General features: G+C 34.8%; 1 protein-coding gene across 1 annotated transcript in view; it reads left to right on the top strand.

The window, feature by feature from the left end:
- The window catches only part of CDC73 (cell division cycle 73), a 120,887-nt gene that overhangs the window by 75,232 nt on the left and 20,794 nt on the right, over positions 1–24,861 (top strand). The window contains exons 11-13 of the mRNA XM_029935624.1: positions 10,929–10,986; positions 18,356–18,391; positions 18,706–18,793. Coding sequence (XP_029791484.1) covers positions 10,929–10,986; positions 18,356–18,391; positions 18,706–18,793 — 182 coding nt within the window. The remainder of the gene's footprint in view (positions 1–10,928; positions 10,987–18,355; positions 18,392–18,705; positions 18,794–24,861) is intronic.

The following is a 24,861-nucleotide window of genomic DNA, read 5'->3' as shown; positions in this document are numbered from 1 at the left end:
TTTTCATAAAGGGGATATATTGAGTCTGATAGGGGTGTGAAGCCCACTAGGCCATCATCTTTGAATAAGTTATTTCAAGTACCTTACTCCCTATAACCGAATACATTGGTAGTAGTTAAAATTTTAAACACTATTAATTCATTACAAAGTATAACAAATAATTTGTAGGTTCAGGTAGATGTAGTATGTTGAAACTTAAAACTCTATTTAAAACTTGACAAAGAAGCATGATTATTCAAATATGAATTATTAGTATCAGAAAATACTTTTTATTTATGGCTTCAAATAGATAAAGAAAGAAAGCAAAAGATCAGAAGTAAGTAAATAGAATGTTTTCTCCAAAGGGTTTTTTTGAGAAGCACAGGAGCATAAATTATTTGATTCCAAATTCATGGAGCTCTCTTCAGAATGATTGTCTATGATCTGATTGGAAATAGGAGCTTTAGTGTAAAGAAACTTTGCAAAGCAGAAAAGAGGCAGGCAAAGGTTATAGGATGAGGAGGGGGTAATGTTTAACTTTAGGGTTTGATTTTCTTCCCCTTCCTCAACTTCTTAGAAGATACATAAGGGATTCACTTATATTCAACAGATAACTTTGGGATTTTTTATATGCATGCTACAGAGGGATTAGGTTCTTTAGGTCATTAGGTTCCTTTTATTGAAGGAATTGGTAGACCTAATGGATACATAGATTATTATACAGAGAGCAAAATAACTGGAAGAAAATGTTATGTAGTTATTTAAGTTTTTTCCCTTCAGTTTCAAATTGTTTCATGTAATTATTATGGCATCACTCAGTTTCACTCTTTTGATACTTTTGATCTTCTCAGTTGTTGGTTTGCATTACATTTTTATCTTCTTAATTTCTTTTCTGGTATTTTTATTCCCTTCAATAAATAACATGATGTCTCACAAATCATACCGTTGCTGGGTTTTAGTGAAGCAAAATTTTAAAAATGAAAATTTTTATATTTGTGTTGTGCCATCCACTTTTTACCATCTTCCTGATTACTAACATACTGAGTCTTTCTTTTCCATATTCTCATGGTTGACTTTGAATTTTTTTATATTTTCTCTGTAATTTTTCAGAGATTTTATATTTATTAAAATCTCTGGGATTTACAATGTTGCAGAACATTTCACTTGACTGTATGTGTGTGTGTGTGTGTGTGTGTGTGTGTGTGTGTGTGTGTGTTGGGAGTGTGGAGGTCAAATAGTTAAATATATACATGTCTGTGTTTTATTTTGGCTTCTTTAGTCAGTTTATTGAATTATATTAAATGGTAAAACATTGAATGTTTTCTTTTAAAGCTTAAAATAATTGTTATTTTCCTTTCTACCTCTGTTGCCAGTAGCTATAATTATGTGATTATCAAAAGACCAAGTTTAGCTAATTCCAAACATGTACTCTTTGATAGAGGGAGCTGGGCAGGAGAATATTATGTTTTTATTCACATGGAACAAAAGAAGAGCACATGTATATGGCTGTACCATCTTTGAAGAAACCCATGTCGAATTATGTCTCTAAACTTATTTAACTGGACGTTTGAGGTTGTACTACAGTGGCATTGTTCCTAGTGACAGGGTATTACTTATATTAGAATGATAGAATTTTAGAGCAGAATTAGACTTTTTTAATCATTAAAAATCTAGTTTCCTCATTTTAGAGGCAAGTTAAGACCCTAAGGTTGTGATTTCTCAGAGCTCCCCTCTTTAATATGTCATAGCCAGAACTAGAACCTGGGATATAAGACCTTTTTTTTTTTTTAACGTTTATTTATTTTTGAGGGAGAGAGAGAGAGCATGAGCGAAGGGGTGGGCAGAGAGAGAGAGAGACAGAGACAGAGCCCCACACAGGAGTAGAACTCACAGACCACGAGATCATGACCTGAGCCGAAGTCGGATGCTTAACTGATTGAACCACCCATGGGACGCTGGGGTATAAGGCTTCTAAGTCAAGTTTTTGTGTGTATGTGTGTGTGTGTGTGTGTTTACATTTGTTTTTGATGTTTACTTATTGAGACAGAGAGAAACAGAACATGAATGGGAGAGGGGCAGAGAGAGAGGGAGTCACAGAATCTGAAGCACGCTCCAGGCTCCGAGCTGTCAGCACAGAGCCTGACGTGGGGCTTAAACCCACAAACCGTGAGATCATGATCTGAGCCGAAGTTGGCTGCTTAACCTACTGAGCCACCCAGGACCCCCTAAGTTAAGTCTTTTTGCACTGATTTACACTGCCTCTGATTATTATCATTTTTTAGTCTATGGACCCATTAAATTACACAAATGATTCCCCCTTACCCATGTTTCTCTGCCACTATAAAAACAATCCTGCTAGTTTTATTTATTTATTTATTTATTTATTTTAAATGTCTTTATTTTGAGAGAGAGAGAGACAGAGAGTGAGCAGGGGAGGGGCAGAGAGACAGGGAGACACAGAATGTGAAGCAGGCTCCAGGCTCTGAGCTAGAGATCAGCACAGAGCCTGATGCGGGGCTCGAACCCACAAACCGTGAGATCACGACCTGAGCCAAAGTCAGACGCTTAACCAGCTGAGCCACTCAGGTGCCCCTCCTGCCAGTTTTAAATGATGATGTTGTGCATTATATATATGACACATATGAAAGAATTGCTCATTTGTGCCAGAAAGGTATGTGGCCATTATAGAATTTGGTATTAAAGGAGATCAATTCCCATACTTCAGTTTGTTTCTAATTGCAGTTTTAGAATTAAACATTTCATCCACATTTTGTGGATAATTTTTTAATCTGTAGATAAATAAATGGAAAAAAATTTTTTTTGACATTTCCCCATTATGCAAGAATACCCCTTTAAAGATTTTGCATTTTGGCTCATTCTCCTTTGATCCCAATTTCAATTACTGTATTTGTATTAATTAGTCTGGATTCTCCAGAGAAACAATCCATTGGATTGGATTGATTGGGTAGATGGGTGGATGGATAGATGAGAAGAAATTGGCACATGTGGTTATGGAAACTGAAAAGGCCCAGGATTTGCAGTCAGCAAGCTGGAGACCCAAGAGAGTCAATGGTACACCTCAAGTCTGAGGTTGAGTCCTAAGACAAGAGAGTACAACTGCCACGCAGAGAGTGAATTCTTTTTTTACTCAGCCCTTGTGTTCTGTTCATTTCTTCTGTGGATTAAATGAGGTCCCACCTTGTGGAGAACAATCTGCTTTATTCAGTTTACTGATTCCATTGTTAATCTTATCCAGAAATATTCTTGCAGACACATCCAGAATGATGTTTTAACTAGATTATTTGGGCACTCCATTGCCCAGTTGATACATAAAATTAACCTTCACCATTATCCTCTGAAAGCATTCTAGAAAATAATGAATGGAAAAACTGGTATTTAGTTTTTTAAGCAATGAATATCTTCTTATGTTATTCATTAGCACTTGTATTTCAGTTTTGTCTGTGACTATAAAGAAGATGAATATTTATTCCCAGGTCAGAGTTTTAGTTCTGGATGAGTGGATTTGGATAGGGATAGAATTTTTCTTTTTTCTTTATTGAGATTAAAATATTTATGATCTTTTGATTTCACATAGCAGAAACTTGTTCAAGTCTGCTTTAGGAAGAAAAGGAAATACATGATAATGGTGTAGGAATATTCTTTAGAACCCAAGACTGAGAAATATAAATTGGCCTTTCTTAGAGAACACAGTGAGAAATTGGAAAACTGTCAGGAATCAAGGAAGCTTTTCTGTTTCTGTCTGGTGCCATATGATTACTTGTCACTTTTTCTGCGTTTGAACACCAGCTCTCTGGTCCTTTGTATACATAGTCTTCCTTTAAGCCAGCCTGGCTACAGATAACTGTAGCTCACATTGCTGGGCATATCTCAGTATGGGTGTCATAATTCCAAAGAAGAGAAGATTTGATTGGGTTAGCTTAGTTCATGAGTTTATCTATTGTGGGTATAGTCCGGCTCTGAAAAGGGGAAAATTGGGTGTTCTTTGGGTAGACATCCCTTGAAAAGTCTGCTGTCATTTGTAATTGGACTGTTTTTGTTTTTAAAGCATCGTTTATGCTTTTTCAAGACTTTTATTGATATATCTATGTGTATGATATGTATTTACATTTATGTACATATATATAAAAGTGTTTTAAGGGTACACAGTTCAGTGGCATTAAGTATATCGATAATGTTATGCAGCCATCACCACTCTGGGAGATACATCTCCAGAACATTTCCGTCATCCCCAGCTGAAACTCTGTACACATTAAACAATTTCCTGTTGCTCTCTCCCCAGCTCCTATAGCCACTATTCTACCTCCCTATTTCTAACTTGACTCTTCCAGGTACTTCATGTAGTTGTAGTCATACAGTATTTGTCTTTTTTTGTGTAGCTTATTTATTTAGCATAATATTTTTAAGATTCATTCATGTTATAGCGTGTATCACAATTTCATTTCATTTTTAAGGCTGATTGATATTCTATTGTACATGTAAACTGTGGTTTGTTCATTCGTCAGTGGACACTTGGGTTGTTTTCACCTTTTGGCTATTGTGAATAATGTTATGAACATCAGCATACAAATATCTGTTCAAGTCTCTGCTTTGAATTCTTTAGCTTCTATACCAAGAGTTAGAATTGCTGTATCATATGGTAATTCTAGGTTTAATTTTTGTGGTACCATCTTACAGTTTTCCACAGCAACTGCTTGTTTTACATTCCTACCAACCGTGCACAAGGGTTCTAATTTCTCCACATCCTTGTCAATACTTGTTAATTTGTTTTTTTTATGCTTATTTAACATTAGCTGTCCTAATGGGTATGACGTGGTATCTCATTGTGGTTTTCGTGTACACTTTCTGAATGATTAGTGATATTTGAGCATATTTTCACGTGCTAATTGACAATAGTCACTTTCTCTGGGGAGTTGTCTATCTAAGTTTTTGCCCATTTTTGAATTGGAATGCTTGTTTTGTGGTTTTGAGTTACAGGGTTTTTAAAAATATATTTTGAATATTGACCCCTTATCAGATAATGATTTGCAAATATTTTCTCCCATTTTTGTGGGTTGTCTTCTCACTCTACTGATAGTGCACTCTGATGCAGTCCAATTCTGGTGAAATTAGTTAATCTGTTTTTTTCTTTCATTGTTACCTGTACTTTTTGGTATCCTAGCCACAAATCCAAGGCCAAATTTAATCTCATGAAACTTTTGCTCTATGTTTTTCCTAAGAGTTTTATAGTTTTAGCTCTTGAATTTAGACCATTTGATTTATTTTGAGTTAATTTTTGTGTATGATGTAAGATAATGATCCAACTTAGTTATTTTGTAGGTGGGTATCCAGTTTTCCCAGTACCATTTGTTGAAAAAAACCTTTCCTTCCCACTGCGTCATCTTGACACCTTTGTCAAAAATCAGTTGACCATAAATGTGAGAGTTTATATCTGGGCTCTGTATTTTCTATTGGTCTATATGCCTGTCTTTATGCCCCTACTACACTGTTTTGATTACTGCAGATTTGAGTAAGTTTTGAAATCTGGAAATGTGAGTCCTCCAGCTTTGTTTTTCTTTCTTTCTTTATTTTTTTTTTTTTAAAGATTAGCTTAGGATCCCTTGAGATTCCATATGAATTCTAGGATGGATTTTTCTTTCTGCAAAAATACCATTGGGTTTTTGATAGGGATTGCATTGAATCTGGAGATTACATTGAAATCTTAACATTATTAATTCTTCAGTCCATGAATGTAGAAGTCTTTCCACTTATATATGGCTTTAATTTCTTAAATTAAATTTTATATTTTATAGTTTTCAGACTCTAATCCTTTTGCTTCATATTTCTAAACCATTTTATTCTTTTTAATACTATTAAATATGGAATTGTTTCATAATTTGCTTTACAGATTGTTGTTAGTGTATAGACATGCAGCTGATTTTTATGTTTTTGTTTTGTATCCTGCAACTTTGTTGAATTCACTTATTAGTTGTAACAGGTTTTTGTGGAATCTTTAAGTTTCCTACATAAAAATCTTGTCATCTGCAAAAAGAGAAGTTCCTTTCTAATTTTATGCCTTTTACTCCCTTCTTCCCTCCCTCCTTCCTTCCTTGCCTTCCTTCATCTTAATTGCTCTGGCTAGAATTTCAGATGCTATGTTGACTAGAAGTGGCAAAAGTGGACACATTATTCCTCATCTTAAGGGGAAAGGTGTCAATCTTTCACCACTGAGTATGATGTTAGGTGCTTGGGTTTTTCATACTTAGTTTTTATTATGTTGAAGAAGTTTCCTTTCTCTCCTAGTTTATTAAGGTGGGTTTGGTATTATTTTTAAATCATGAAAGAGTATTAAATTGTCAAATGCTTTTTCTGCATCAGTTGAAATGATAATCCCTTCATTCTGTTAATGTGGTATATTGTATCTGTTGATTTTCATGTTGAACCATCCTTGCATTCCAGGAATTGGTGCCACTTGGTCATGGTTTATAATCTTCTTAATATGCTACTGAAATCCGTATGCTGCTGAATTTGGTTTGCCACTTCTTTTCTTATAGAGAATGTCTCTTTATGGGAAGAAGTTAGTTTAATAATTATTAGTTCCTCTTTATTTTGGGAACTGAGCTGAACATACACATACAGATATACACACATTTATAGAAAATATACATATGTACATTACAATTAGGTAAATACATAATTACATTTATAATTTTTGAACTTTCATTCCTTCACTGATGTCCTCTATTAGACTGCAAAACTTCATGAAGGCAGGAATAAACACTGGCTTTTGTGTATACTGATGCATTCCAGTTTTTTATTTGGTACTCAGTGCTCTTGATAAATGTGTATAGTATGAATAAATTAATGTTGTTTAATTCTCTCAGTAATCCTATGATATTTTTACCATATTTATTTAACCAATTAAAATAGTTTAATAATGGTGAGTCAGCAGTTCTAAGGCAAATTGAACGACCTTAATCAGTTAATGTATATTTTTAAGGATTTACCGTGCACCAGGCACCCTGGAACAGGCATTGGAGGCATAATAGACAGTCCCTAACCTAAGTTAGCTTACAGTCTGGTTGAGAAAATTAGACAGGTAAAGTTCTATAGCAAAATCAAGAATTGATATAGGTATCAAATCTGTATGTTTTATAGATATAATGTTATTTTAGAAATGTGTTAGCTATTTTCCATGTGGCATACATTGTATGCATATGCTTCTGGGTGATAGAGTTAGAAAGTAAATTGTGCTTATAAATTGTTCTTGAAATCTTTTAAATTTTCAGCCTCATTGTCATTTGTCTATAGAGTTACATAGCTTTTCTTTTTGTACATAGCTTTTCCAAAATACTTTTCTTTAAAGGACTCAGCGTGCTTAAAAATTCAGATGCTTTTTGGGAAATCTGAATATCAAATCCAAGTTTCATGGGAATATGTTACTTTAGAAAGATAAAAGCATGTAAGAGTACAATTAGTATTTATTTAATGTTTAAAACAGGTTACTTTTGCTATTATAAATACAGTATTCAGGAAGGTAGATTACAAACTCATAGAGTCTGCATATGTATTCTTCATTTAGAATTTTCAGTATTTCATTAAGTTTCATATAAATAGCATTTTTCCAAATTAAGTAAACATGATTATTATTTTTCATGCTTATAATTGTTACACATACTTTGTCTCATTATATTACATATTATGGTATTATTTCCTACTTGTTTAAGCAGCAAATACCAATATTCTGTCTCCCAGTACCAGAAGAGTTTTAGATTTTTCTCACTTGCTAAAATAAGGCAAGTAAGTATTATAAACATTATACTCTGCTTTATGTTTTGCAAAAATGATTCTGTCACTTCTCCCTCACCCCACTCCATTCTTATCAGTTATTTCTTTTCCAGAATGCCTCAAGTCTCAGTAAAAATTGTAATGGTTCTGAGTTTTCAAGTGAAAGCAAGTTTTCCTCTCCAGTTAGCACAACTTGTCAGCTCTTTTAGTTGTTTCTTTGCTGATACTTTATTTTTCCAGATGGATATTATTTTTCTCCCTAATTCAGATATCTTTAAAAATGTGGTAGTCAGTCTCTTCCATATTACTGCCACATTATTGTTCCTGTTTCTTAATGTATGCCAGATATACCACTTTGTAGCCTTTAAAAAACTTCAACTACATCTCTTCATCTTGAGTAAAGGGTGGTTGTCTTCATATGGTTTGTGAGGTTCTTAATGCAATGATTTCTATAATATTATTTCCAAAAGAGTGGGGATCAGAGTGAAATGGACTTTTAGCTCTTAGTTTTGGCTAGGGAGTCCTAAAAGGGCCATAAACTAATGACATGGTTAGCAAAGATCTTTCCTCTTTTCTTTCATGGAGCCCATAGTCTCCTAGTTAATAGGTGTGTAGCTGTGTTATACAGTGCGTGTGTGAATGTGTGCTTGCACTTATTTGTGTTTGTTTACTAACTCCAAAATTAAGCAGTGTTATAATGATTTTGGCAATTTAGAATTTTCAGTACATCTGAGAAGACATTATTGGATAAAACTCTTTCAGTTGCAACTAACAAACTGTTCACCTGAGATAAAATGTGTGTAGAAGTATATAGAGTGGTAAGAGGAGGGATTGCAAAGGTTCACATAATCAAGAAGAGGTAGGGGGAGAATGGGCCTTGACGGCTGTTTTAACTAGATAGGCGTTAAAAGGGATGTTGTGGTCCACCTTTTTTTTTTTTTTCTTTTTTTTCCATATTAGTGTCATCTTGCAGATGAGTGTTTCCCAGTGAGTCAAGAGATAGGATCATCTATAATTTTTGGTTTACTGCCTTATAGCCTTGATATAGCTAGAGGTGTAACTTGCTGGTTCCAATTTATAAAACACATCCCAAAGGGGAACTCTTGTTTGACTCAGCCTAGGACATATGTCTTCTTCCCCAGTAACCAAAAAAGGAGTAATTTGGAATAGGAGAAGGTACAGTGTAAGCAATGATAGCTTACTTTGCTAACAGAAAATACCCATTTTTGTCATATAAAGGGGTCCCAGTTTCAAGTCTACTCAAAAGGAGATAAAAAGATTCAAGGGTTATGATTTGTAATGGAAAAGACTTTTTCCCCATAGTACTCATGTGTGCTTGTCACCTTTTGCTGACCCATGTTATAAGAGCCATAGCTGGTCATATAGTATAGGTATATTTTAGTAGTCAGCTGAATTAAGTTTTGGTTTGGATAGTTCTCAGTATGCACATAGTGCTGTGTTGTAGTGATTTTGAACTTCATCTACTCTGTTCAACAAAAGGGGGCTTTGATTTGAATCCAGCCATATATTCAGATGTAGACGAAATATGTCTGCATATGTGTGTGTTCAGTATTCTTCCTGTCTTATTTATTTTTTCTCTTGTTTCTGTGTGTACTCAAACCACACTCCACAAACTAGCATTTTCATATAAGGATTTCTAAATAATATGGATAACATTTATTTTGTTTTCATGTTTATTATATAATATCTAGTTTATTCTTCTTTATGCAGGAACAGTGGTATGGAAAGCTAAAATCTCTTTAATTTAGTTTATTTTAAAAAGGCTGTGTTATAGCCTACCATTACAAATGATTTTACTATGTAAAATCTTAAGGTTTTAAGAGAATATAATATGGTTAAAATTAACATTATTTAACATTATTTAGAAATATTTCTGTGATTCTAAAATTGATTTCTATTATTATGTATTTAACTTCCCTGCTGTTTATCAAACTGCATTCAGTTGAGTACAACTAGAGTTAAGATCTCCATAAATTACTGGTTGTTTTGAAATTTACATTTGTAGCTTTCAATTAAAAATGTTATAGGGGCACCTGGGTGGCTAAGTCAGTTAAGTGTCCAATTATGGCTCAGGTCATGATCTCACAGCTCCTCGGTTTGAGCCCTTCGTCTGGCTATGTGCTCAGAGCTCAGAGCCGGGAGCCTGCTTTGGATTCTGTGTTTCCTTCTCGCTGCCTTTCCCCCTCTCAACTCTGTTTATCTGTCTCTCAAAATAATAAACACTAAAAAAAAAAATTTTTTTTATGTTATAATGAAAGGATGGCTGGATGGCTTATTTGGTTTAAGCATCCAACTCTTGATCTCAGTTCATGTCTTGGTCTCAGGGTTGTGAGTTCGAGCCCCATGTTGGGCTCTGTATTGAGCCTAACTAAAGTGAAGCCTCTTAAAAAAGAGAGAGAAGGAAAAAAAAACGTTACAATGAAAAATTTGGTGTGAATATAATTGAAACTGTTACAGTAAAGACAGCTTTTTAAGATCTTAAACATTTCAGAGGTATTTATTCCTGAGAATATAATTGATATATTTCAATACTTAGCATATTTTTTCTATATATTATATGCTTAGTGATAAGTGATAAGTTGAGATTTGTTTAGTTAAATTTTTCAACCACTCTTAAATGTAACAGATCTCATCTTTATAAATGATTGTTTCCCCTGAATATTTTAAAGGCATTTAATTTGAAATGTTTGTGGGTTTTTTTAATGCACTCCAAAGTAACATTATTTATATCTTTCTAGTGTGAGATTATGTATCACTTATTTATTTTGAGACTGTTTGGTGGGAAAAAGATTGACTTGATTTTAAAATGGATGATGAATTTCTGAGAATATTAAAATTGTCAACAATTAAGCAAATCATTGAATATTAGAAGAATATTACATGCTTACAGTAACTACTGTGTGGTAATTAGCAGTTTAAAATTTATTTTCTACTAAAGATTCCTGTTACTACTTTAAGACCAATAGTATAAAATATATGTGAAGGTTTTTTTTTTTTTTTTTAATGTTTGGGATTATAGCATGGTCAGTAGAGGGGCTGATTGAGAGATAAAGAAATATGAAATCTCTTTGCAGTAGTTAAATGAAAGTGTTTATTATGTAAAGGAACTCTGGCATCATGTGTCAATTTTTATTCTTTTGAAGGAGGGTGCATCAGCCCGTAAGACTCAGACTCCTGCAGCACAGCCCGTACCAAGACCAGGTAAAAACACAGAATTTTGGCTTTGTTTTCCTTTTTTGTTTGTTTTTTAATGCTCACAATGAAATTTTTTGGATGATGTATAATGCCCTGAAGGAATTGAAATTTTACTTAAAGTATTTATAAAGTAAAATTAGAATATTTATTAAAAAATAGGTATAGTTAAAGAGATAAAGATAAGTTTTTTAAAAATGTTTTTAAGTTCTTAGAAAAATAATGTTTTTAAGTTTATTTTGAGAGAGACAGCATGAGTTTGGAAGGGACAGAGAGAGAATCCCAGGCAGGCTCTGCATCCCCATGGAGGGCTCAAATTCATGGACCGGAAGATCATGATCTGATCTGAAATGAAAGTCAATTGCTTAACCGACTGAGCCACCCAGGCATCCCTTTAAAAGGCTACGTATATGTACCTATCTCCTCACCAGTTCCTTGTTGGAGTTCCCTGAGAGTACATGTGGATGTGATTGGTCAGCCTCCCCACCATGGTCCTCTTTACTTAAAAAGAGTTCCACAGTCCTGTCATCTGAAATAAATTTATCCAATGTGCTCCAAATTCAACATGTGGCTAAGAGCATTCTTCTTCTCTACTCCTTCTCAAAAACTGGAATGAGAAAGGTATCAAATAAATTCACTGTCATTTAAAAAAAAATGTACACACTAGTTGTGTCAAGCTCCAAGTGTACGGATCCAGGACACAGTGAGATAGCTTCTGAAATCACTCCGATGTAAGCCTCATAGATTCTTCATAGCATACTTCTAAAGTGTTTCCAGAAACATTTAGTATATATAACCTGCATAATTTTAGAGTTACCCTGAAAATGTACTACGAATAAGACCTCCAAATCTACCCTATTGATAACTGCCAAATTTAAGGGGAAGATCAATTAGTTAATTTCCTTCATAGCCATTTTCAACAGCACTCATGAAGTAAAAAAGACACGCGGTACAGTGTAACACTGTAATTATGCTAAATATAAAAATAAAACACACTCTCTCAAAATAAACAAATATTAAAAATAATTTTAAGGAGAATAAGAAAGAGCAATTAAATTCAATAAATATTAGTTGAATGCTTTCCACATCCTCAGTGCCAGGAAAAGCTAAGAAGGAGCCTTTTTTAGGAAGGAAGGGAGAAAAGTGAAGGAACTGAGTTGGACCCAAAAAATATAAATATAACTTCTGAAGCAGAAGGATGGTAGAGGCCGTTGAATGATTGATACAGAGTAGTTTTTCTTTGGAAAGGAGGGATGGGAGGCTCTAGTTGGTCAGTTTAAAGATGATCACACTAGAAATACAGAAAAAATGTAAAAGGGGAAATACCACCACCTGAGGATTTCAACCCAGTTTTGTGTTGTGTTATATAAAAGTCTCTCATTGGTCGTGCCTGGGTGGCTCAGTTGGTAAAGCATCTGACATCGGTTCAGGTCATGATCTCACATTTCAGTTTGTGGGTTCAAGCCCTGCATTGGGCTTTGTACTGACTGTTCGGAGCCTGGAGCCTGCTTTGGATTCTGTGTCTTCCTCTTTCTCTGCCCCTCCTCTGAATACATGTGCTCACGCTCTCTCTCTTTTTTTCTCTCTCAAAAATAAGTCAACATTAAAAACATCATAATAAGTAAGATGACCTTACCAAAGCCAGTGTAAGAGTATAAGGAAGCGGGATGCCTGGGTGGCTCAGTTGGTTAAGAATCTGACTTTGGCTCAGGTTCTAGCTGTTTGGCAGACAAAGGAAAGGGGTAGGGGGAGGCACTAATACCTAAATCAGATTGTTCAAATATATCATGTGATAAAATGAAGTTAAGGGAGCTGGATTCTACCAGCCAGTTTTGTGGCCTTGGGGAAGATCATGTGTAAATTAAAGAGCTCTGAGTCTTTTCAACTCTTAATATTCTAGCATTGTTTTCCAGTTGTTCTAACAAGGTGCACTGGCAGTTAAACTGATTGAAATTAAAGTGAACTAGTGTCTCATAACAGGTATCGTGATGCCTATTCATGTGAGGTCTCCTCTTCCTTTTACTTATTACTTGACTCCCATAGGTCCTCAGTTCCTACACACCATTTTATTTTTATTTATTTTATTTTATTTTTGAAAAATTTTTATTTATTTTGAAAGAGAGAGCATGCAGCGAGGAAGGGGCAGAGTGTGTGAGTGGGCAGGGGAGGGCAGAGAAAGGGAGAGAGAGAATCCCAAGCAGGCTCCATCCTGTCAACACAGAGCCTGATGTGGGGCTTGGACTCACAAACAGTGAGATCATGACCTGAGCTGAAATCAAGAGTCAGAAGTTTAACCGACTGAGCTACCCAGGGACACCCCCTACACACACTGTTTTGAAAGCAAAAATTAGGGTGCCTGGGTGGTCGAGTCATTTAAGCATCAGACTCTTGATTTTGGCTCAAATCATGATCACATAATTGTTAGATTGAGCCCCACATTGGGCTCTGCACTGGGAGGGTTTCCTGCTGGGAATGGAGCCTGCCTAAGATTCTCTGGGGGGCTCAGTCAGTTGAGCATCCAGCTTTTGGTTTGGTAGGGGGTCATTGTCCTGGGGTTGTGGGATTGAGTACCACATTGGGCTCTGTGCTGAGTGTGGAGCCTGCTTGAGATTCTCTCTCTTCCTGTGCCTCTCTCCTCTGCATTCTCTCTCTCTCTCTCTCTCTCTCTCTCTCTCTCACACACACACACAAAAAGATTCTCACCCTCTCCTTACGCTCCTCCCTTGTTCTCTCTCTCAAAAAATAAAATAAAAATAAAAAAAAATTTTAAGTTTTTTAGCACTCATTCATCAATAAACCTGATTTGAGTGCATGTTAAACAGTTTGTGGTCTTTGTCTTGGTTAGTGAATTTTTCTTTTGCTGTAGAAATGTTTATTGTATTTGCTTATGGGATGCTGCCCAGTTTTTTTTTTAAGATTTTTTAAAAGTTTGTTTATTTTGAAGAGAGTGAGAAAGAGAGAGAGAGGGTGAGAGAGAATCGCAGGAAAACTCCACACTGTCAGCGCAGAGCCTGACTTGGGACTTGAAGTTATGAGCTCTGAGATCATGACCTGAGCCGAAATCAAGAGTTAGATGCTTAACCAACTGAGCCACCCAGCTGCCCTGATGCTACCCAGTTTTGAAGGGATATTGTGTAATATATGATAGGCTCATTATATTATATTTCTAAAGTTGAAAAAAATAAGAATCATATCTGACAGTGTAGTATGTTATAGATGAGCAATTATGCATTTATAATCACTGTGGTAGAGTTTGAATAATTTTTTCCCCTCTTCAGTGGGGTAACTCAAGTATAGAGTTCCATTGTTGATTATTTTTTCCTTTTTATTATTCTTTCACCAGGTATTAATTGGGTACTAAATGTGCCAGGCAAGTCCCTGGGTAAATTTAATATTTAAAAGTGTCTAAAGTTATTCCCAACTTATAAACATTTCTTTAGAGACTATAACTAACAAAAAGCACATGTTTTTCAATGGAGTAGAAAGGATAAGCCTTTGATACGCCATAGTTCTGTACCTGTCATTTTCTTTTTAACTTTTTTTTAAATGTTTATTTTTGGGAGAAAGAGAAACAAAAACAGGTGAGGGGCAGAGAGAGAGGGGAACAGAGGATTCAAGCAGTCTCTGAGCTGACAGCAGAGAGCCTGATGTGGGGACTGAACTCATGAACTGTGTGATAGTGACCTGAGCCAAAGCCAGACACTTACCTGAATGAGCCACCCAGATGCCCCTGTCATTTTCTTTTTAGATTAAATCTTTTGCACATATCCCTGCTTCCTGCCTCTTTCTAATGCATTTACATTGAAGACTTGACTTCTCCAGCTTTAATTTTCTACTTTTATTTCACAGATTGCCTGAAATGGGTAGGTGGCCTATAGCTCTAGTTTATCTGCTTACATGTGAGATTGAGAGAGAATTAGCCCCTTGTATATTTTCACCAGTGCTGGTTGTGCTATCTCATTCCAGAGTTTTAACATCTATGTGCTGATGATTTTCAAATTTGTATCCCCAATTCAAACATCTCTTCTTACCTTTGGTATCGTCTCTTTAATATTTGGATATGCCACATGCATCTTAAAATTGATGTAAAACCTCTGTTCCCTGATACCCTCTCCCAGGTGTCTTCTTCATGAATAAATAGTACCACCATCATCTATGTTTTTTAAGCAAAAAATTCAGGAGTTTTCCTTCATCCTTCACTCTTCACATTAGCTTATTGCTCTCATCTAATATGTCACTGACTTCTGTCAAATTTACTTTTTCTGTGTTTCAAATTTGTCTTTCTTTACTACCACAACTCATTTGTGTACATGAATTATCATTTCCCTATACCAGTGCATCATGAAGTGTTAATCCATGACTTATTTCTGGTTCCCAGCAAGATACATACAGAAATTGATAGTATGATACTGTCGCAACATCCAAGTGCATGATCATTTTCTAGCAATTCATTGTTATTGCATTTTATTCACTTGACCTTGGATTGGAAATTAAAAAAACAAACAACCTTCTTACACTGAATTTGAGTCGCACCATTGTGGACTGTTGTTACTAGTCCTGACTGAGCTTTCTGCTTTCATGTTTGCCCCCTTCTGATCTCTTATCTAAATCTGTTGTTTTTCTTTTACAGAAGATGTGACATGAAAATCAAACTGTGTCACTTTTGCCTTAAAAGCTATGGAGTTCTCCAGTGGTACTTAAATACAAACCTAACATTGCCTGTAGAGCCCTATGTAAATTGGTCCCTGCATATATTTTTAACCTCAACTCCTGTCACTCTTTCTTTTGTCCCTATACTGTGCACATGTGCAGTCCCTGTGCGCAGCAGTTGCTTCCTGTCTTTGGCATTTGCTCACATTCCTGCCTCTTATCTGGACTATTCGGCCACTTGTTCTTTGCAAGTTGGCTCCTTTTCATCCTTGAAATCTGTTTAAAAGCCACTTCTTTTGAGAGGCTTTCTGTAAGCATTCTATCCAAAGGACACTTTTCTGTCAGGGTATGTTCCTTTTGCTCTTTAATAGTACATGCTCAAATTTGTTTATATGTGTTTGTGTACTTGCTTGTTCCTGCTCTGGCTCACCTGCTTTACTGGAGAGTCTTTGAAGGCAGGGATTATATCTGTTTTATTCATAGTAATAAGAGTGCCTTGTACATAAGGCTCTGAATACTTAAGTGAAGACTGTAATTGTATTTGAAATCAAACATAACAATAATAATTACTTATTCTCAGCTTGTAAATTTTCAGTCATGGCATGTGTGTTAGTGGTTTCAGGAGCAGTAGCATTTAGCATTAGCTATAGCCACAGGGTTTACTAAATATTGAATATGCGCCAAGACCCGATTCAGGAGTTAAAATGTGCATTGTTGTTTTTAAGATTCTCACAGCAGTTTTAGGATATAGAAACTATTACTGTTTTATAGTTGAGGACAACTGAGACTGAGTAGTCTATCAGTTCAACTTGCTAGGATAATTTGCCCAGGAAGTGACAAAATGGGGATAGGAATTGAGATCATCTGAGAACAGATTCTTGCTCTTAATCACTTTGCCATATGGACTGGTGTTACTCTGCCCTTTCCTCCTCCTCTCACTCTAAATCACGTTTATCATAGGGGGAGCGCCTGGGTGGCTCAGTTGGTGAAGTGTCTGATATCCACTCAGGTCATGATCTCACCATTCATGAGTTCAAGCCCTGCATCAGGCTCTGTGGCTGGCAGTATAAAGGCTGCTTGGGATTATACCTCACTCTTCTCTCTCTGCCTTTCTCCTGCTTGTGCTTGCTTTCTCTCTCTCTCTCAAAAAAAATTGATTTTTTTATCATAGTGTGTCACAGTGTCTGTACCTTGGTCCTTACTTTACTGGGAAACCTATCTATATATATTTTATAACATTTATTTTTTTATTAAATCTTTAAACTTTATTTTTAGTATGTGAGCTTTTATATTTTGTCTTTTTCTTACATCAGGACTTCTCAGCCTTGATTTTAGTGAATCTTTTCCTAAATTCAGGAGTCCATCATGGGCTTCTTTACCAAATCAGTGTTGTTTCAGTCAAAGATTTCTTTTTTGTTGCTCCCCCCAGTCATTCTAGCAACTCTTTGTCTCCTATTTGTCCATGGGTCTATCCATCTTGTCATTCCTTTATCCCTGTAACAAATACCAAATATTTACTGAGACTATATTATATTCCAAATGATGTTGTCTAGCTAATCAAGTGTATCCAGGAATCCTATTTCTAAAAATGATTTCAGAAAGTTTTAGTTTTGCTTCTTTTTCTCAGCAAGAAGAAAGAGATGAGGCCACTGAATAAATATGTATGTGTGTGAACTTGTATTTATATATATCTTTCTCTGCTTTATGTGACTGGAAGAGTCATACTACTGGACTCCATAATATTTTACCACAATAAATAGCTTATTACAAAGTATTAGGTAAAAACATAGAATTTTACTGCTTTTAAAATAGAACATATCCCAAAAATGCATGTATCTGTTTAAAAATGGTAATCTGTTTTTAACAACTGATGTTGTTAGAATTTTAAATCTCCTAAATTTTTATTTATTTTTGTGATTTAAAAAAATGGAAATTCTAACAGTACGTGACACATAGAAAGCAGTCATTATGTTTTTATTGGATATGTAAATACTGAAATTTGAATGTACAGCATTTTCGAGTTCTAAAATACATTAATCTTGAGCTAGGCTGATGCTATTGTTATACCAACAAATATTTATATGCATTATAAAATCTTTTATATATACAAATAATGAAAAGATGAATATTTGTGTTTTTATAACACATTCATACTTATTAAAGATATGGGCAGTTCATAGGCCTTCACACGACTCATTGCCTATAATATTTTCTTCTCGTAAACAAAAAACAAATATAACAGAAAAATGATAAGAATTATTTTAGGTCTTAGCTCCCAATAACACCTTTTTTCTTCCCAAATGTTTAAGCACATTTCCCCCTCCCAGTCCTTCCACCAGTGTTACATGTTCTTGCAATATTCTGTTTTTGCCTTTATATATTGGTTATCAGTTAATTAAACTATTTGCTTCCTGTGCTAGACTTTAACATCCATTAATGTCAGCAGTGTCCAGCAATGTAGTATATCTACTTTCATTGTTTCTACAGATTGTTGAATATTGGTAGCACATTTTAATGTTTTTGTGAAACAGAGAAGTAAATTATTTGAGAAGATTGATGTTATTTGAAAAGATTGTAATATATTTTAAAATTTTATAACCAGTCATATGTAAATGTAAATAAGTTTTAGGTTGTGTTTGTATTTTTACCTTATTATTTTATTTGTATTTGTATTTTGAAAATAAAAATACTATTTCTGTAACACTCAGTTTCCCCCCTCTCTTAACAGTTTCTCAGGCAAGACCTCCCCCAAATCAGAAGAAAGGTAAGGTTGTGCATATTGATTCTAAATTTATTTTAAGAACTAAAAGTAAATAAGCTAGATTATAAAATCACGGCTGATACTATGTTTGTGCAGTTATACCAGATGTTTGTGCTTGGTATTGATTCTGACTAGTCATTTCTCAGGTCATGCTCATTATCAAATATTTTGAATATCACTGCTGACTTAAAATATTTTTTTAGTGTCAAGTAGTTAAGATTATACATTTACAAACTTTAAATTTTTAATTGGGAAAGTATATTTCTTTTAATGATAATAACAGCATATTTTGTAGCTTTAAAATTTTGTCTTTATAGGATCTCGAACACCTATTATCATAATTCCTGCAGCTACCACCTCTTTAATAACCATGCTTAATGCAAAGGACCTTCTACAGGACCTGAAGTAAGTAATTTGTTAAAGTGTGGTTTCCTTAGGATATAAAGATAATGTTGAGGATTGGTAGTTAAGAATTTGGTATTCCTTATTTGGAGAAAACAGAATTTCAGTTTCTATGCTACAGACTTTACAGATAGTCTGAAATACAATTATCAAAACAAAGTATAGTTGACTCTTGAATAATCCAGGAGTTGGTTTGAGGTGCCAACCCCTGCAGATAATTTATGTGCTATTTTAACTACTAGTAGCCTAATGTTACTGGATGCCTTACTGATAACAAATTAATATAGATCATAACAGTCAAATAACACATATTTTGTATTTTATGTGTTATATACTGTATCCTTATAATAACATAAGCTAGAGAAAAAATTTCATTAGAAGTATCATAAGGAAGAAAAAATACTTATATAGTACGGTATTGTATTTATCAGGGGGAAAAAAAATCCATGGATAAGTGGACCCATGCAGTTTAAAGCAATGTGTTTCAAAAGTCCACTGTATATTCTTTTCACTCTGGATCCTTTAGGGAAAATTATAGAATTTTTTGGCTGAAGTTCTAATGAAAAGGATATAGTTATAATAAATTTTAATATGAATTGTTTTCTTTTGACTTTTTTGAAGACCTTGAGGAAGTTCTAAAACAAATTCGGGTTTTCTCCCTCTTCCTTTTCCCACATTTAAGTTGAAGAATGGGAAAAGTGAAACAAAATTTTGTTTATATTAGATATATAACTTTGCAAGGTGAATGAGGTTGGGAAACATAGTTTTTTAACCTAGACATTAGTAAAAGTTAGTTGAAATTAAAATGAACCCTATACCCTATGTTAAAATTTCCAGATACTTAGCTTTCTGAAGAAATTTGTCAAAGTAGAATTGACATTTATTAGTTCTAGGTGTATAGTGTATTTATATTGCAAAATGATCACCACAGAAGTCTAGGTAACATCCATCACCATACATTGTTATAAAAATTTTTTTTCTTGTTTTTTTTTTTTAACTTAATTTTAAGTCCAAGTTAGTTAACATATAGTATAATATAGTATAATAATGGTTTCAGGAGTAGAATTTAGTGATTCATCACTTACATATAATACCCTGTGCTCATCCCAACAAGTGTCTTCCGTAATGCCCCTCACTCCTTTAGTCCTTTCTCCCACCCAGCACCCCTCCGGCACCCTTCAGTTCTCTGTGTCTAAGAGTTTCTTAAGGTTTGCCTCCCTCTCTCTTTTATATTATTTTTGCTTCCCTTTCCTTATGTTCATTTTTTTGTATTTTAAATTGCACATATGAATGAAATCATGAGATACTACTTGTCTTTCTCTGACTGATTTGTTGTGCTTAGCATAATGTAGTCTAGTTCCATCCATATTGTTGCGAATAGTAAGATTACATTTTTTTGGATTGCTGAGTAATATTCCATTGTGTATATATATAGTGTGTGTGTGTGTGTGTGTGTGTGTGTGTGTGTGTATACACCACATCTTTGTCCATTCATCAGTTGATGCACATTAGGGCTCTTTCCATACATTGGCTGTTGTTGATAGTGCTGCTGTAAACATTGGGGTACATGTACTCCTTTGAATCAGCACTCCTGTATCTTTGGATAAATACCTGGTAATGCATTGCTGGGTCGTAGGGTAGTTCTGTTTTTAGGATCTCTATACTGTTTTCCAGAGTGGCTGCACCAGTTTGCATTCTCACCAGCAGTGCAAAAACGGTTCCCCTTTCTCTGCATCCTTGCCAACATCTATTTTTGCCTGAATTGTTCATTTTAGCCATTCTGACAGGTGTGAGGTGGTATCTCATTGTGGTTTTGATCTGTCTTTCCCTGATGATGAGTGATGTTGAGCATTTTTTATGTGTCTGTTAGCCATCTGGATATCTTCCTTGGGAAAGTACCTATTTGTGTCTTTGGTGCACATCTTCACTGGATTATTTGTTTTTTGGGTATTGAGTTTGATAAGTTTTTTTTATAGATTTTAGATATTAACCCTTTATCTGATATGTTATTTGCAAGTGTCTTCTTCCATTGATTGCCTCTTAGTTTTGCTGATTGTTTACTTTGACATTTATCTTGATAAGCTCTCAGTAGTTCATTTTTGCTTTTGTTTCCCTTGCCTCTGGAGACATGTCAAGTAAGAAGTTGCTGCAGCCAAAGTCAAAGAGGGTGCTGCCTGTTTTCTCCTCTAGGATTTTGATGGCTTCCTATCTTACATTTAGGTCTTTCATCCATTTTTAGTTTATGTTTGTGTAAGGTGTTAGAAAGTGGTCCAGGTTCATTCTTCTGCATGTTGCTGTCCAGTTTTCCCAGCACCATTTGCTGATATCTTTTTTTCCATTGGATGCTCTGTCAGAGATTGGTTGGCCATACTTTTGTGGGTTCGTTTCTGGGTTCTCTGTTTTGTTCCATTGATCTGTGTGTGATCTTGTGCCAGTACCATACTGTCTTGATGACTTACAGCTTTATAATACAGGTTGAAGTCTGCAATTGTGATCCCTCCAGCTTTGTTTGTTTGTTTGTTAGTTTCAGGATTGCTTCAACTATTTGTGGTCTTTTCTGGTTCCATACAAATTTTAGAATTGTTTATTCTAGCTCTAGGAAGAATGCTGGTGTTATTTTGTTGGGTATTGCATTGAATATGTAGATTACTTTGGCTAATATCAACATTTGAACAGTATTTTTTCTTCTAGTCTATAAGCATGGAATGTTTTTCCATTTCTTTGTGTCTTCTTCAATTTCTTGCATAAGCTTTCTGTAGGTTTCAGTGTATAGATTGTTCACCTCTTTGGTTAAGTTTATTCCTAGGTATTTTATGGTTTTTGGTGCAATTGTAAATGAGATTCATTCCTTGGTTTCTCTTTCTTCTACTTCATTATTGATGTATAGAAATGCAACCGTTTTGAGCATTTATTTTATATCCTGCAGCTGCTGAATTTCATGTATTATCATTTCTTCAGTGGAGTTTAGCAGTTTTTTTAGTGGAGTCTTTTGGTTTTTCCACATCGAGTATCACGTTGTTTGCAAAGAATGAATGTTTGACTTTCTTCTTGCCAGTTTGGATGCCTCGTATTTCTTTGTGTTGTCTGATTGCTGAGGCTAGGACTTCTGACAGTGTGTTGAATAACAGTGGACATCCTTGTCATGTTCCTGACTTTAGGGGGATAGCGTTTGTTTTTTTCCCATTGAGGTTTATGTTAGTGGTGGGTCTTTCATATATGGCCTTTATGATCTTGAGGTATGACCCTTCTGTCCCTACTTTCTTGAGGGTTTTTATCAAGAAAGGATGCTGTATTTTGTCAAACGCATTTTCTGCATCTATTGAGAGGATCATGTGGTTCTTATCCTTTATTAATGTGATGTATCACATTGATTTGCAGATAATGAACCAGCCTTGCATCTCAGGAGTAAATCCTACTTGATTGTCGTGAATAATTCTTTTAATGTATTGTTGGATCCAGTTTGCTAGGATCTTGTTGAGAATTTTTGCATCCATGTTTAACAGGGAAATTGGTCTGTAGTTCTCCTTTTGAGTGGGGTCTTTGTCTGATTTTGGAGTCAAAACCTCATAGAATGAGTTTGAAAGTTTTCCTTCTGTTTCTGTTTTTGGAACAACTTTAAAAGAATAGGTGATAACTCTTCTTTAAATGTTTGGTAGAATTTCCCTGGAAAGCCATCTGGCCCTGGACTCTTGTCTTTTAGGAGATTTTTGGTTACTGATTCAATTTCTTTACTGGTTATGGGTCTGTTCAAATTTTCTATTTCTTCCTGTTCTAATTTTGGTAGTTTATATGTTTCTAGGAATTTTCCCATTTCTTCCACATTGCCCAATTTGTTGGCATATAATTGCTCATAATATTCTTTTACAGTTTTATTTCTGTGGTGTTTGTGATCTCTCCTCTTTCATTTGTAATTTTATTTGAGTCCTTATTCCCCTTTGGTCAGTCCAGTTAAGGGTTTATCAGTTTTGTTCATTCTTTCGGAGAACCAGCTCCTGGTTTCATTGATCTATTCTACTGTTTTTTCGTTTTGTTTTGTTTTAAGATCATTTGATTTTCTGTTCTAATTCTTATTATTTAACTTATTCTGCTGATTCTGGGCTTTGCTGTTCTTTTTCCAGCACTTTTATCTGTAAGGTTAGGTTGTATATTTGAGACCTTTCTTCCTTCTTTAGTAAGGCCTGGGTTGCTATATACTTCCCTCTTATGACCACCTTTGCTGCATCCCAGAGGTCTTTGGCTGTTGTGTTTTCATTTTCATTTGCTTCTATGTACTTTTTTGTTTTCTCTTTAATTTTTTGGTTAACCTATTTATTCTTTAGTAGGGTGTTTTTTGATCTCCAAGTATTCATGGTTTTTCCAAATTTTTTCTGGTGGTTGATTTCAAGTTTCATAGTGTGTGGTCTAAAAATATACAAGGTATGATCTTGATCTTTTTGTACTTGTTGAGGGCTGATTTGTGACCCCGTATGGGATTTGTTTTGGAGAATATTCCATATGCATTTGAGACATATTCTTCTATAGGATGAAATGTTCTGAATTTATGTTAAGTCCATCTGGTCTAGTGTCATTCAAAGCCATTGTTTCCTTGTTGATTTTATGCTTAGATGATCTTTCCATTGCTGTAAGTGGGTATTGAAGTCCCCTACTATTATGGTATTATTATCAGTGAGTTTCTTTATATTTGTGATTAGTAGAGTTATCTATTTGGGTGCTCCCATGTTGGATAAATAGGATGGATAGCCCCCTTAATTATGATATAATGCTCTTCTTCTTCTCTTGTTTCAGTCTTTGGTTCAATATCTAGTTTGTCTGATATAAATATGACTGTTCAGGCTTTTTTTGGATGACTATTAGCATGATAGATGGCTCGCCATTCCCTTACTTTCAATCTGCAGGTGTCTTTAGGTCTAAATGAGTTTCTTGTAAGCAGAATATAGATGGGTATTGTTTTATTATCCATTCTGATACCAGATATCTTTTGATTAGAGCATTTAGTCCATTGCCATTTAGAGTGAGTACTGAAAGATATGAATTTAGTCTCATTTTATTGCCTACTAGCATGTAGAGTTGTTTCTGGTGATGTTCTCTGGTCCTTTCTAGTCTTTGTTGCTGTTTGTCTTTTTGTTTTGTCTTTTCCCCAATACAGAGAGTCCCCTTATGATTTCTGGCCCGGCTGGTTTAGTGGTCACAAGTTCCTTTAGTTTTTGTTTGTCTGGGAAACTCTTTATCTCTCCTTCTATTTTGAATGACAGCCTTGCTTGAGAAAGAATTCTTGGCTGCATATTTTTCCAATTCAGCACATTGAATACCTTCTACCAATCCTTACTGTCCTGCCAAGTCTCTGTGGATAGGTCTGCTGCAAACCTGATCTGTCTTCCCTTACAGGTTAAGGATTTTTTTCCCCCTTGCTGCTTTCATAATACTTTCCATGTCTGTGTATTTGGTGAATTTGACTATGGTACTCCTTGGTGATGGTCTGTTTTTGTTGAATCTAATGAGAGTTCTCTGTGCTCTTGGATTTTGATGTCTGTGTCCTTCCCCACGTTAGTTTTCCACTATAATTACTATACATAAACTCACATAATTACTATAATTACTCACATAAACCTTCTACCCCCTTTTCTCTCCATCCTCTGGAATTCCTATGATTCAGGTGTCATTCCTTTTTAATAAGTCACTGAGTTCTCTAAATCTTGTATTGTGATCTTTACCCTTTGTTTCCCTTTTATTCTGGTTCATTATTCTCCATAATTTTATCTTCTATATTGTTGATTCACTGTTCTGCTTCATCAGTCCTTGCCATTAAAGTTTACATCTTGGTTATAGCATTTTAAATTTTGCCCTGACTAGATTACGATTATTATTTTTTAATCTTTATACTACTCATAGTGGTTGTCATTTACAGAAGTAAAATGTTGATGCTAAAATTGTTTTAAATAATTTTCAATGGTATGTACATTAGTAAGACTTAAAACAGGCCATGGATAAGCGACTTTCAGAATGCTATCAAGTTTATGAACTTTATGATTAGCATGGCAAATAATAAGTGGTTGCTAATGATGTCTGCTTTT

This window comes from Suricata suricatta, chromosome 3 (genome assembly GCF_006229205.1).
Source record: "Suricata suricatta isolate VVHF042 chromosome 3, meerkat_22Aug2017_6uvM2_HiC, whole genome shotgun sequence".
NCBI lineage: Eukaryota > Metazoa > Chordata > Mammalia > Carnivora > Herpestidae > Suricata > Suricata suricatta.
This window is presented reverse-complemented; position numbering and strand designations above follow the sequence as displayed.